General features: G+C 42.6%; 1 protein-coding gene across 2 annotated transcripts in view; it reads left to right on the top strand.

Moving 5' to 3' along the window:
* Positions 1-15,790, top strand: part of GLRA1 (glycine receptor alpha 1) — a 112,141-nt gene that overhangs the window by 25,890 nt on the left and 70,461 nt on the right. For both annotated transcript variants that reach the window (XM_054487494.2, XM_054487493.1), the window contains exons 2-3: positions 9,085-9,212; positions 14,718-14,785. In XM_054487494.2, the coding sequence (XP_054343469.1) occupies positions 9,085-9,212; positions 14,718-14,785 (196 nt within the window). The remainder of the gene's footprint in view (positions 1-9,084; positions 9,213-14,717; positions 14,786-15,790) is intronic.

Genomic DNA, 15,790 nt, shown 5'->3' with positions numbered 1-15,790 from the left:
GATTTATCTGATTAAAAAGCTGCATTGAAGGTAATGAGAGCCATTTGCTCTTCTGTCCAGCTCGTGGGATGCATGCTGATTATGTAGGGCCTGCTAAGAGCTTTCCCTCAGTCAGAGTAAACCCCATAGGCTTGTTCTTCAACTCTCAAGCCTCTGAAGAATCCCCCTGGATTCTTCACACTGTAACTCATCTGAGGGCCACTTGATGTCCCCAGGCTTAAGCCAAGCATTCTTTCACTGTAGGACCAGACTGCAGAATAATACAGAAGGTCAGAGGCATGGGAAAATTTTCCCAAGTGAGACGTATAGACACAGTCAGGGCAAAGTGAGATGGTTGTGGTAGAATTATAAATAAGGACATAAGGAAGCAGGAATGTGGGGTTTATGCACAAACATAGGTTTGACCTAGGCCAGTGGTCCAAGACATTTCGTGTGAATACCACTGAAAGAAATGACTTTTTCTCTTATTTTTCTGTCTTGTATTTTCCCTGAAAACATTAAATATTTTCCCCAGGGGCTGACTAAGAGTATCAGAGCCAGAGTTTAGGACTCTTTGGACTCCAGTCAAATTATATCACTGATGCCAAATAATACTGCACAGCTAAATTAAGCTTCCTCTGGAATTTCAGGTATAGATCATCCATTTAACAAATATTTATTGAGCTCTGACTATGTGCCAGGCTCTGTACTTCATGAAAACCATGTTTATTAAGAGCCTGAAAAGACGTTTGTGAAAATCATGGTTTCAGGGTTTTGTCTATATAACACCTTGATGGCCCCAATTCTGAGAAAAAGGAAGGTTACAGAGCTGAAAGTTTGGCTTGAACCAGAAAAGACCAGGGCTGTCATGACTCCAGCCTTCACACATGCACCTGGAGTAAGGAGAAGGAAGATGAGAAAAAAGAAAACGTCAATATAATGTAAGCAAATACAGTGTGGAATGCCAGAGTTGGACAGATCAAGTCACAAGCCACAAAACTGATTAAGCCTCAGTTTTCTCACCTGTAAAATGGAGACAGGCATCTCTACCTCTCAGGCTGTTTGGGGGATAAAATGAGATAAAATATGTAATGTGCAATTCAGAGTCCACATTAGGAACAGCAGGTGCTCAATTAATGTCATTTCTTGCCACCAAACAAGAAAAACAAGAAGCTTTTTAAAAATAAGGTGGGATGCTGTAAAAGGTAAAGACCCCCTCATCAGGTGAATAGATTTGATAATCTACAGGAAATCCCACCCTGTAGACCAGGCTCCGGGATTTAGGATGTTGTAGCAGGGCCAAGACTAGAGTGAAGCAGGTGAGGCACAAAATTTAGGGAGGTGCTCACTCTCTGGTCCCTGCAAGTGCAGGGTTGGCATTTATGCAACCCTGGGATTGAGTGCCTCCTTAAATTTTACTAGGTACCTCATTCACCTTTCTCTAGGTGGCCCTACTTTGTGGGGATACATACGATAAGGCAGGAGAGTTAGTGAATGGAAGGCTATCCAGAGGAAAACATGGAAACTGATGCTACAGAGTATATGGGATCCCTAGAGGACCAGACTTCCTTAGGGTCAGAGGCAGAACCAGATGAGATTTTAAGGTTTAGTCCAGCTCCAAGAATCCAGGATTTTACCTTGCTACAAGAAGAAAATCATGTTCAAATACACGTGCTTCTTATTCAGATAAGCGTTCCCTATAGGAAGCAGTCATAACTGTGGGAGGTAGGACAGGAAGGGGGAGGGGTGTCTTGTTCCATAAGACCCTGAGGTGAATTGGGCTCAGGGCATGCCAACTGTGACATTCTGTTCCCAGGGGTGCTTAGCAGATCATGAAGTGACAGTGACAGTAATAAAATGTCAAGCACTCCCTGGCCAGCCTAAGCCCCTTACTGCAATCAAATAAAATCAGAATTGCACAGCTGGCTGGGGGAAGCCAGATGCTGACCTGATGATCCAACTCAGGCAAAGCTGAGGGTGACCAGCAGGGCCCAGGCTGTACAACAAGCCCCACGTCCCTTGGGGTCAGAGCCAGGGATGGGAAACTGGCTCAGCCTAGAAAGCCAAGAGTGCCAGCCCAGCTCAGCCCCACCTCTTCCCAGAAGCCCAGGACACCCACCCCTCCTCACCATCCACCATTTCTTTTTCATTCAGAAAAAGGCCAGCCCACAGGCAATGGGGCAGGAGAAAGCTTTCTCCCCTGAATACACAATTTGAAAATGGCAAATATTGGGTCTTTCTAAAAGCACACAGAGGCTACAATTAATAAAACCCAGACAATTTCTAATTAATCCCCACCTTCCCCTCAAATACTGCCTTCCACCACTGAGCCACCATAGCAGTCCAATTATGCCACCTAAGCAGAGTGGCAGCCTCTTATAATTTCTTAAGTACCTCAACTGTTCTATCTACTGGACAATCAATAATTAGAGGGCAAAGGCCAGTCAAATCGAATTTTTAATTACTACTACATGCCAGGCACTGAACAAGACAGAGCCTACCCACAAGTATTTCATCCACATTTCTCATCATTTCCCATTCTCTTCTCTCCCTCCCTCCTTCATACACACACTAAACTCTTCTTTTGGTTCTCCAAGTTGTCTATCACTTCTAAACTACACATGCTGTTCCTTCTACCTCAAACACTCTTCCTCCTGTATTTTTCCAGGCCAACTCCATACCTAACCTTCAAGTTTTACTTAAAAAGTCATTTTCTCCACAAAGCCTCTTGGAGACTTCTCATCCTCTCACCAAGTGTAGTTGGGTACCTGTCCACTGTACTCACTGAATTCCTCAATTATAGTGCTGACCGTGCCTCAAACTCCTTCGCTTTCAGTGTCCTCTTCCTCTTTCACCTCCCACCTCCCTGTCCTCAATTGGCACCTCCAAGTTCCTCCTCCAGCTGTATAGGTCCTTTCCTTGGTTACTGTCAGCCTCTTAGTCCCTCTTCTGCCCCCTCCTTGTCTTTCCTCCCCCTTTTCCATCCTGACCACCTGGACTTGTCTGCTCATGGTAAACTGGAGAGGGAATCGATTGTGGGGATCCCCTCTGCTAACCCAGAGTGGTTCTTGGGGGTGTGGTGCCATGCAAAATGTAGTTGAAATTGTTTCTCCCCAGTCTTACTGCCAACCCTAGCTCATCGGTAATTCAGATTGACAGCTTTATATTGATTCCCTATTTCAATTGATGTTGCAACTGGAGAATGAGAATCTGAACATTGATCTGGCCTTTCTTCCAAGTAAACCCTGAGAAACAGGTTAGCCCCTTGGAGAAAAAAATCTTGAGACTAGGTGAGGAAGAGCCAAGACACAAAATCCCATTCCTTCAAAAAAGTCCAGACAAATCTGGATCCCCAGACCAGTGCATGAAAAAAAAAAGAAGGAATATTATAGACTCATAAAATGATGGTTGAGGGCTGGAAGGGCTCTTAGAGATCATCTTAATTTCATTGTATAACCAGGGAAACTGAAAGCCAACAAGGGAAGTGACTCACTGAAGGTCACACAGCCCCTACTTCATTACATCACCCTGCCTCCAACCCCTCTGTTGAACTCTACTCCTGGAGCTTTGCATGGTCTCTGTCATTAGAAGTAACATCTGAGGTCCTTTAAGTACCAAAATCTCTTAGTGTGACAAATCCCCTGACCAAAAGGTGGTGGAAAGTCTAGTGCATGCTCTAGTCCCTACATACATCCATAAACATCCATCTATTTGTATACATAACATACATAATACATCATACCTAGGAACCTACTCACATCACACAAACTCACCTATATCCATAGACACACACAAAGAAACTAAAATATATTTGTTCCTCACCCTGTCCATCAGAACTAGCTCTTCAGGATGTAAGGATCTTCAGATTATTAAGCAAGAGTGTCTAAATAGTCCTAGAATACCCTATGAATCTTCAAAGCAATGCCAGATTGCTTTCAGCATTTTTCATTTCTGTGTATAATAGTCTAATACTTTGTATAGTCAGTGCATCTATTGCAATAAGCCTTCTCAGTAAGGAATAGAAAACTTGGTCTCAGAAGACTTCACTCTTTTTCTGAAAATTACCATTAATCAAATCTGCCTAAACTGAGTCTGATTCACCCATTATATTTTAGTAATCCCTGAAAAAAAACTGCATCATTTCCAAATACTGTTATAAGTTCAGAAAATTTTAACAATTGAGTGTTTCATTTCTCAGATTCGTTCCCAGCTCCTCTGTCCAGCAGCTCATGGTCTACAAGCAAATGCTTAAGTTAACTGGGAACTGTGGTACTAAAAGAGCTCCCCGATGCATATTTACTCTACACAGATGCACAGCACATCAGATTCACCGGGGTGGAGAGGGGGAGTTTTGAATAATCCTGTGCAAATTGTACTGTCTAAATATAGACAGAAATGTACAAGGATTATCAAGTGGAGGGAGGCATAGCTACTTTGGCATTAATATGGCGCCTTTGTATTTGGAAAAGAGTTGGGAACTTTTGGCCTAGGGCACAGTGAGGGAGGGGGAGGATTTTAAGTGATTGACACAATAACAATAAATCATTATTGAACCAATTCTCTTCCAATCTTTCTTATTAACTCCAGGAGTCTAGTTAGGTATTAATATGCCTGTAACGCCTGTCCAACACTTGCTGCACTTCCTTTGTAACTTAGAGCAGGCCTTGGGCTCAGAACATTGGCAAGCAGCAGATCACTAGAATTGTAAACTCTTCTCTTTTTGTCTTGTTGTCATTGTATTTGCTACTATGATTCTCTTCCATTATGGCAAGTAATATTAGTTTTCTATTTGTGAGTAGTGAAATATAGTTTCCTTTTAAATAAGTTTAAGTTTAAAAGAAGTGAGACAATTTAATGAAAATAATTAAGTGACTAATAGAGGTGGTGAACAAACAGGGCAAAAATTATGAAAGTGATATCAGGAAACAGCTGGTAAATAATATAAGGGAGAGGCTGGACTAGAGATTCTCAAAATATGCATAGTGAATCACTTGACAAAACAGAGGATTACCGGGTAGTTCACAACTATTTCTTCTTCATTTTTAAGTGTGGTAAATTCAGAGCAGTGTATATACAGATTGCTAGAATTCAGACACATGTTTTGACTTGCTTGGATATAACAGGGTAGAACAAGCTTCAGAAACAAATCACAATAATAGCATAACTATCATGATTTTATACTCTTCACAATTCACAAAGGACTTTCCCTTACGTTGTAGCATTTGGAGGAGTCAACACTTGAAAATCTAAGTTCTAATTCCCTCTCTCTTTAAAGTGCTGTGTGACTTGAAGCCAGTTACTTAACCCCCCGGGGTCTTCATTCCCTCCACTTCGGCTCAGTGCCAAGGTTTTAAGTGGGCCAGTGGCTGGGTGACCAGACTGCAAATACCGTACTGCAGACATGCAAGTTGGATAACCAGAAGACTCTTCAGCTTTGGGGAGGATTCGGGTATTAAATGGCATGTTATGATAATACCAAATGGTATGGGATGATGTGGGGAGAATTCATTCTCCCACTGTACTACCCAATAGGATTCAGGCTTATGAGAGAGGCCTAAGGGCCAAGAGATCACCTGTGCTCCAGGAACTGCTGGGAGGGAGTACTATGTTCCCAAATCTTATTATCAGCGAGGAGGGGCTGGAGAGAGTACGGGAGCTTATGAAAGCTTCATAACTGCCACTCCTAGAGAGGTTCTAGAAGTGAATTATAACAGCAGAAAAGTCATAAGTCACTAGTTGCGTGCCTGTGGTCCCCTCTGCTCACACCAGAGCCACACAGCAGCCATGAGTCCAGTGCTGAATGGACTGTGGCCCCAACTGTGGGCCATGGGAAGCACCTAGGAGGGTTTTCCAGCCATGTGGGCTCCATGGTGCAACTGAAAGCATTGTGAGACAAGGAGCAGCCCCAGACCCGCTCTGAACTGCTTCAAACACACACACACACACACACACACACACACACACCATGCTGCAAGAGAAAAACAATGTATTGAGTGCTTGCTATGTTCTAAGAACAGTCCTAGGTATTTTTAACTACGCTACTTCAGTCATTCCTTGTGCAAAACTCATTTAACAGGTAAGAAAACTAAAGCTCAGACAGGTTAAGTAACTTACCCAAGGTGACACAGCTAATAAATGACTAAGACAGGATGAATTCCAAATCATCTGTTCTTTTCACTCTTTTGCCCTATTCTATATTATATTTCACAGTACATTTCAAAAACAAATACATGCAATATACACATCACAGACATACATCTACAGAAGCATTTTACACATTCACACCCTATATCCCATGTATATATACAGCTCACATATACACACACCTCACATATACACACACAAAATGCCCGTACTAAATGCCACACTTGAAATACATACACATGAACACAGAAATTCACATTTTGCACACACAAACCTATGTGACCCAATTCACTATGCATCTGCAAACACCCCCATGCACACTCTAATCCCCATATACATCCATACACATCCATCCAACTGTATACATAACATGTCTATACAATCATACCTAGAAACCCACCCACATCACACAAACTCACCTACATCCACAGACACACACAAAGAAACTAAAGTGCATTTGTTCCTCACCCTGTCCATCAAAATTAGTTCCCCAGGATATGAGTAAGGATCTTCAGATTATTAAGCAAGAGTGTCTAAATAGTCCTAGAATACCCTCTGAATCTTCAAAGCAATACCAGATTGCTTTCAGTATTTTCCATTACTGTGTACAATAGTCTAATTATTTTTAAATTGTTAATCCATGTATAAATATTTATGAACACTTTTTACTAGCCAGGATATTTGATTAATTAAAGTAGCACATTATTCATTCATTCATTCACTGTGCAATTACTGAGCACCAATTATGTATGAGACACCATGGTAGACACAGTGGGGAATGAAAGAACAAACAAACAAATAATAAATAAAACCACCATGATTCCTGCTCTTAAAACACAAACACAGATAACTACATCAGCACCTGGTGAGTGAATTTATGGGGGGTAGTGGGGTGGAGGAGCAGGGAGACAAGATAGCTCTGAGGCTTCTAATCCTACAGAGTGGAAGTATATTGATGTCATCTGGGGAAACTGATCTGGAGGAGCAAGTCTAGGAAGGAAGCTGTAGTGTTCAGTTTGGGAGATGAATTTGAGACACTGGCAGAACATTGAGATAAATGTGTCCCACAGTTGTTTGCAAATGAGGAAGGGGGTTTTAAGGAAGAGGCCAGGGTGGTGATAGATTTGAGAGTCATCCATTATTAACTGATTGCTTAAATAGTTACAACTGATGAGACCAGAAAAGAAGCCGAGAGGAAGAACAAGACAGGTTGGGTACAAATCCTTGGGGAACATTATGCGCTGCATGACTAGGTGACAGAAGCTTCCACCTTACACACACACACACACACACATGCACACACACATACATTCATATCTCTATGCATTTCCTCCAACATCCCAGCCCCACAAGAACATGTCAGTGCTGCTTATGGCTCCTAACTATCTCCTGGATATAATTTCAGTACTAGGAAAGCTCAGTTGCCCAAAGCAACCCAAAATTAGTGTTCTTCAACCTTTGAGCCTCCAACATTGACTCTTATTGAAATCTATATACTTTAAGAGTTTAGCGTGGCAATTCCTCAAAGATCTAGAACCAGAAATACCATTTGACCCAGCAATCCCATTACTGGGTATATACCCAAAGGATTATAAATCATTCTACTATAAAGACACATGCACATGTATGTTTACTGCAGCACTATTTACAATAGCAAAGACTTGGAACCAACCCAAATGTCCATCAAGGATAGACTGGATAAAGAAAATGTGGCACATATACACCATGGAATACTATGCAGCCATAAAAAAGAATGAGTTCATGTCCTTTGCAGGGACATGGATGAAGCTAGAAGCCATCATTCTCAGCAAACTAACACAGGAACAGAAAACCAAACACTGCATGTTCTCACTCATAAGTGGGAGTTGAACAATAAGAACACTTGGACACAGAGAGGGGAACATCACACAACAGGGCCTGTCGGGTAGTCAGGGGCAAGGGGAGGGAGAGCATTAGGACAAATATCTAATGCAAGAGGGTCTTAAAACCTAGACGACAAGTTGATAGGTGCAGCAAACCACCATGGCACATGTATACCTATGTAACAAACCTGCACATTCTGCACATGTATCCCAGAACTAAAAATTAAATAAATAAATAAATAAATAAATAAAGAGTTGGGCAGAGGGAGGGTCGTGTTCTTAATACATCAGTAATTCATACTGTGGTGTGAATGGGGCCTTAAAGCCACTTTGTTGAATGGGTGTGGGGTGGGAGAGGGGTGACAGAAACAGTGTAATGCATCCCAGTTTGACTTCTAATCACCTAACTCTCAATACAGTGAAATAAGCTACTACTGATTTACTCTGGGTCCTATGTCAGTCCCTTCTGCTAACTGGGCCTCAATGTCCCAAGTGAGATTTTGTGAAGTTATGTTTCTTGAGACAGTGATCCCATAAGTACAAGCATATAAGCTTGTCAAAGTTTCTGAGGAGACTTGAAGTAAAAATGCCTGATAAAATTTGTGTTCCAGAATGCATCTGACTTTAGCAACTTTTTAAAAAATTGTGACTCTGATTCTGAAAATAAACCTTGAGGAAATGGCAAATTATTTTCTCTCTAATATCCTTTCTGTCCGTGTGGCTCCATGGACCTATGAGAGTGCAGTTGCCCAACACAGAGTTAGGTCTACGAAAAGACTAGCCCTCCAATCTTCTCACCCAGAGACACCCAGCTGCCAAATGTGATTACTCAAAATCCCAGAGATGAAGCCTTAAAAATGTCCGTGACTTCTCAGCATCAATCAGACACTTGGCTGCCTGCCAGGATCCCATGCCAGCTGATATTTGGGCTGGGTAAACAATTTAACCTGGGCCTTACCTCATTAAGGACCCATATTACCCATATTACTCCAGCTAAGAACACTCTCGTGGTTCTACAGAGGTTGGACAAGCCTGGGATCTGATCACAGCATGAGAAAGAGCCATCATTAACCTTTTGCTTTCCTCTCTTCCTCCTTAGCCTTGCTGCTTCTAAGGAGGCTGAAGCTGCTCGCTCCGCACCCAAGCCTATGTCACCCTCGGATTTCCTGGATAAGCTAATGGGGAGAACCTCTGGATATGATGCCAGGATCAGGCCCAATTTTAAAGGTAGAGACCCACAGGGAAATGCTTTCCCAGATTAAAGCAGCAAGCAGCATGGTAATGCACGCAGATGGTAAATATGCAGTGTGAATCCTATGACTCTTTCCTCTACCCAAGGCAGACATTCTTAATCAATTCAGTCTTCTCTCCCACCAAGCCCAGACAAAGCCTCAGAGGATTCAATTTAACAGCACCTCTGGTTTCCAGGAGTCCAAAAGTGAATTAAAAACTATTTGCTACCTCTTGTATAATGGGAAGAAGGATAAACATGGAACGTGGAGAAATGGGTTCAAGTTTGGGCTCAGGCACAAACTTATTCTCTGAGCTTAGATGATGAGTCTCCCCTTTCTTTGGGCCTCAGTTTCTTCATCTATGCAGTAATGGGCTTGGCTACTTTGGCAGCTTTTAAACATATGCTTCACGGAGCTTTCAGGCTTCCAGCAGGTGCCCCCAAAGGAGAAGCAGAGGGCATGATGAGCAAGCCCACCCTGCTCCTCCCCAAACAGCTCCACTTTTATTTTCAATAATGGGCTCCCAACTAAAATTCTTCAGCTGAAAGCTTCCCATGGGCTAACAAATAATTTTGAAAAATTTTAGTGTAAATCAGAGTCATAATTTCAAATGCCTACCAGGGTTGGGTAGACAACTTAAATCAGTGAGGCAAACCAAGAGTAAGACAATAGGGAGTGGTAGAGACTATGAAGAAATAGAGGTACAGGCTCCTCTACAGGGGCAGCCTCTCCTTAGCCCCAGCCTGTAGTTTCCCTGCAGAAATGTAGGCCCCATGTTTCCAGAGCATCAAGTATTCCAAGAAGAGCCAGATACCGAGATCTATGTGAGACTTCCTAATTCCTAAAACACGTAAATTCAAATAAAACATGTTTGTGACCCACATATGCCCTGTGGGTTGCCAATTTACAAACTCTACTCCAGATGACCTGAAAAGGTTCTTTTACCTCTCATAACCCTATGGTAACTTATAACCAAAAGACTAGTTCCCTTTGTTTCCTGATGCCTCAGGAGGTTGCAGTCATCTCAAACTGCCGAGCAGAACCCTGCAGGTGCAGTCTTAAGGACCTCCTTGGGAGCCTATGTGCTCTGACCTTCCTCCCAGCACCCTTGCAAAAATCTTATTCCAAGGACCTGCAGCCAGCCTCCTAGATGAGCCTTGATTTCAGGTGCCCTTCCTCACTATTCCTTTGGCTCAAGTTCAAGACTAAACAAGGCATGTGACAGCTGGTAACAGCTTCCTAATATTTGCTCACTTTGCCCCCTGCTCTCAAGTCCCCCTCTCAGAGTGCTTGCTCTGCACAGCTCTGCAAATAGAAAATGTTCTGGGAGATGCACCCAGGTCTCTGTTTGGGCCCACTCTCCCCCGTTTACCTCGAGGGTCCTTCACTCCCCCTGCACCTTGTTCCTGAGGCCACAGCTTCCAGCATTGTTAACATAACCCCCAGGATAGGTAAGTCAATAACAAGGTTGCTGTCCCAGCACACTCAGCTCAAGCCTTCACCAGGGTCACAATGTCTAATACCCAGAGGGGCAAGACAACTATAGTATATGAATGAAGCAGGGTGGAGGTAAGAAAATAAAACCAGAGAACATAGGGCTTATCTAAGGGCAGCCACTTCTCAGCTCTTGTTGATGGCTGTCAGGCAAGAATGCAGACCCTGTTCAGCCAGGCCTTCCAAGACAAGACTTAAGTCTGAGGTTTTATCTGAAATCTTGCAAATTGACAACTAAATCACCTCTTCTAAAAACACTTTTGGCCAAATCAAACACTTTCAGGAACTGATTAGGGCCCTTGGCAACCAGGTTGCATCCTGTGTCCCTCTCTGCTTTTAGGAATTCCAGTCCACCACGCCCCCTGGTGGGCTCCCTCAGAACTCCATCCTGAGTAGAGGGGCCATGGTCTCGCTCTGAGAAACGAGGAACTCATTCGTTTGTTGAATGTGGGTGCATCCAGGGTTTATGTGTTAGTTATTCTTTGTGCATACCACTGTACTTGACACATAGAAAAGCCCCAGTAAACCTTCATAAATGAATGAATAAATAAATAAATGACCCCACAAATACGCTAGGGCTTAGAGCAGTTAAGTGACTTTTTCAAGTCATGCTGTCAAAACCAGAGACTTTAACCCAGTTACTCTAACTTAATTCTTTGTCTAATAATAGTGATTTATTTCTTTATTTGTTCATTTATTTATTTACTTACTCAGCAGTGGGCGTTTTTAAGAAATAGAATTTTATCCTGACCACTGAATCAAGGTCCATCCAACCTTCCCACTCTGAGAAGCTTACTCGGAACACTTGGGCCCAATATCTACAGAACTAGTTCATCTTTTAGGCCCCTCCAAACCCTGCACTAGCCTTAACTCCCTCGACCCCCACCTGACTGAGAATGAGGTGCAGCTTCCTGGAGCCCCACCGCAGGAGCTGAAAAGTTTTCTCTGCTCTCCTTTGTGCTGAGGCCTGAAAAATTGCCGAGAGGATTTTCTTCCCCTGAGCTCTTTGATGCCTTTCCTGCTTCCACCGACACAAATCAGATTCCCCAAAACCCCACACACACCACAGAGCTCCTGAAAAGGCCATTGAGGATCAGGGACCCTATGACTCCAACATGGTAGAAAGAGGTCTGCATTGTTTACAAACTCCACGGAGGGATCCATCACTCAGCAGCTGCCTTAGGTGCTAGAAATTCTCCCTGCTCCTGACCCTCGTGAAAACACGGGTAGCCAGGAATGGCAAGCACAGTCTGCAGAGTACAATGGCAAAGAAACTGTGAGGTAGAAGTAAAGGGCACTAAAACAGCATTCCAGTCCTCCCTCTACTTACCTGACAGGCATGACCCCAAATGAGTCACTTACTGTATCTCAGCCTCGTTTCTGCATCTGTAAAATGATCCAGCAGGCCATTCCAGGTCTGTTATTCTGTGTCTTCTTTACGACTTTGTGTATTATAATGGCTCCTAGGATCAGGGGCGCAGCCCAATGCAAATACATACAAAAAAGCAAAATTAAACTTTAATATTTAATGAAATATATACATTATCCTGCTGCCAAAGGCAGCTGAATTGTAATTTTCTCAAGGATAATTTAATTTCAGATTTATTTCAATGAACCACACCTTCCCATAGGATCCTTTTGGCCAGTGCCCTCTCGCACACATAAATCAGAAACTAATTTATATGGGAGTCACAGTGCCAGACACTTGCAGGGACTGGGTGGGAACTCTGTGCACATCATTTCAAGGCATAGGCAGTAACTCCTTGGGGTATCTTAATGGCATGAGGCAACAACAAAAAAAACCTGGATCTGAGTCTAAATGAAGGAGAAAAATCCTGACCACTCAGGTTTTTTCCACTTGACCTTTATTTAGGTGGAAGTGACAAGGAGGCAGACTTCTGCTCAACACAAGGAAAAAAAATTTAGCAGACAGAGCTATCCAACTATGGAAAGGGATGTTCAAGACAAAATGAGTTTCCTACTGCTGGAAGTATTCAGGCACTCAGCCTTGAATGGGTAACCTTGAATGGGTAGACCAAAGCTGGCTGTGCATGAGACTCACCCAGGTAGCTCTCTGAACACTAGACTCTTGGGCTAACCTCCAGAGATTTGGTTTTACTTAGTGTGGGGTTGGGCCAAAGAATCTGTGGTTTAACAGGTTCACAGATGATTCTTCTGCAGATAACCCTGTCTGCACTTTAGTTTGGGAAGAAATTGGTGAGGTGACCTTTAAGAAACCTCCCAGCCCTAAAATCTTACAACCCTGAAATGCAAATGGATAGCTTCCATAAAGGAATTCCAAACCACTGAAGCTAAGAATGACTGCCTAGATCAAGAGCTACTCTCTCTCCAGATTGATGAGGAAATTGAGGCCCAGGACAGAGAAAAGGCATGGCCGAGGTGAGTGCTGGAGTTATGTCCAACCAGTGAGTGCTGGAGTTATATCCAAAACCCAGAGATCCTGATAATCCCTTGAAGGAAAAACCTAGGTTCTCATCCCAAGACTGAGTCCCCTCCTATATGCCAAGACTTCTGATCCTAGCTTAGTTTGAGCAAAATGCTTGGGCTACTTTTTCAAGAGGGACAGAATGCAATGGGTGCCAGAGGGCATAAGGACATATCTACTTTCTTCTTTCCACAATCAGAAAACTTTGGTTCAAGTCCTGGTTCTACCACTTGTTAGTTGAATGAGCCTAGGTGAGTTACTAAAACTCTTGGTACTACCTTTGTCAAGTAGGAACAAGAATTCTGCCCTGTCTACCTCAGTACCTCATAGGAATCAAGAAAGTGGACCTGAAAAGAAAATCACAAATTGCAAATTACAGTCTTCATGTGAAGGGCTGTGACCATTTATCCAAGTCCTATTCACCTTCGAAGTCATCTCCAGGTCACCACCTTTCTGAGGTCTTTTGTGCCTCATTCTCCAGAACTTCTCTCACCCAGACTCCTGCTGCTTTTACCATTCTTACCCATGGTCTCGCATTTCTCTGTGGTTATTTTATGTCAGCCCTTTTTGTCAGCTTATTTGGAAACCCAGTGCTGAAAATTCTGGACTCTGACACTGTCTGTATGATCGTGAGCATGCCCCTTCCTTCCTCTAAACCTGTTTCCTACAGAATAGCCATTAAGATGAGCACCCTTGGAGTTAGACAAATCTGAACTCAAACTCTGACTCACCCATTTACTAGTTATGTAGCCATGAACAAATAGCTTCTCTGAGCCTCTGTTTTCTCTCCTGTAAAATGAAGGTAATAACCATACCTTCTCCTGGAGTTGTTGAAAGGATGAAATGAAATGATGTTAATAATACTCTCAGCACAGCAGTAACCCCTGTAATGTTTAGTAAATAGCAACTGCTATAATTAATAGTATAAAGTGAAGAGATTGGGCTTCAATGAGACAACATCTCCTCTAGCAATGAGATAGCAAAGCAGTGAATAATCCTCCATTTCTTTCCTACGCTTTGCAGTAGGATTCAAAAGACTTGCTCGGAAAGTATTTAACAAAGTCTGTGGACTTCCCCTGAGGTTCCTTCTGGATTCCTCAGCTGGTAATTCCCATCAATGCCTTTCAGACAATCATTCTTGGTTCATAAGTTGAAGGCAAGGAGCTTGCTGCTCCTTGTAATTCCCAAGATGGCCTCCAAATGTTGTAGACATAAATATATTTCAGCCACTAATTTGTGGCTGAAAGGCAGCCGATGGGACTTGGGGAAGGAATTTCAACCATATGGCGAATGATGAATCATCCTGTGTTAATGAAAGTACATCTCAGCTCAGCCTCTGGTGTTCTGTACCTGGTGCTCACTAGGAGACCAGAAAATCTAGCATAGAGATGTTAAATGGTGGCTGGGAATCCCAGGTGCTTGGGGGTGGGGTGGAGAGCAAGCAAGGATCTCCTCCACCAAAGGCGATCCATTCCAGAAGTCAGTGTTCTGGGAATGAGTCCTACCCTGTGGGTTCTTCCATGGCCTTGGGGCTAAGCAGGAATCTCTCTTGATTGGCAGGTCCCCCAGTGAACGTGAGCTGCAACATTTTCATCAACAGCTTTGGTTCCATTGCTGAGACAACCATGGTGAGTCAGTCAAAATACAAGCTGTTAGTTCCTGCTGGGGATATCTCTCCATGAAATATTTATCCTCTGCATTGGTCTCCACTAAGGAGGTGGGGAATCAGCTGGGATTTTTTTCAAGTCTCCAGTGGTATACCATGAGGCTCGGATGTCTTTACTGTCACATTAACTGTTTTGAGTGAACACACAACATCTGAAAATGGCCAAGGAGCTAGCAGGGCAAGCACCTGCCAAACACCCAGGATTACAAAAACAAAATTATACAACAAGTCAAATTTTTAGAGTAAAAGAAAATGTGAAGACCTGTTTTTAAGATTAACATTCAACTGCAGAATGGCAGAAGACTGCTGGTTATAGAAGCTGAAATGGGTATATTGGGTTAATTGTATGTTTCCTCTACTGTTGAATATATTTAAAACTTTTCACAGTAAAAAAAAAGTTTAGAATAAATCCATTACACTAGAAGAAATGCCTAGGAAAAAAAAATACCAAAATTGTAACAATGATTATCTCTGAATTATAAACTTATGAATAATTTTTATTTTCTTCCTACAGTATTTATATATTTTTCAAATTTCTGCAAGGGGTTAATATTACATTAGTAATTATGAATAAGTATAATGATATTTTAAAACTTTTCTCAGACTTTTTTGTTTTTTGTTTTTTCAACAGAAGAATCAGTTGTACTTATGTTAAGGAAGTGATCTAGCTTGTGAAAAAAAATAATCAGGGCAGCCTAAAGTCAACTCTAACCTATCCATTTTGGGACATCCACCCACCCCTAATCTAGTTCAGGCTTCCATCATGGCTTGCTTACATGACTGCAAAGGGTTCTCGTTGGCTTCCAACTTGCCCCCTTCCAGTCTACTTTTTCCCACACTAGCCTTTCCAAAACACAAATCTAACCGCATCACTGCCCCAATTTAAACGCTTCCTATGGCTCTCCATCACCCTCAGCATTAAACCCAAATTCTTTTGCAAAGCTAAGGAGGCTTCCTGTGATTCACC

Source organism: Pongo pygmaeus, chromosome 4 (genome assembly GCF_028885625.2).
Source record: "Pongo pygmaeus isolate AG05252 chromosome 4, NHGRI_mPonPyg2-v2.0_pri, whole genome shotgun sequence".
In the NCBI taxonomy this organism is placed as follows: Eukaryota; Metazoa; Chordata; class Mammalia; order Primates; family Hominidae; genus Pongo; species Pongo pygmaeus.
Note: the sequence above shows the minus strand (reverse complement) of the source record. Positions and strands in the feature narration are given on the sequence as shown.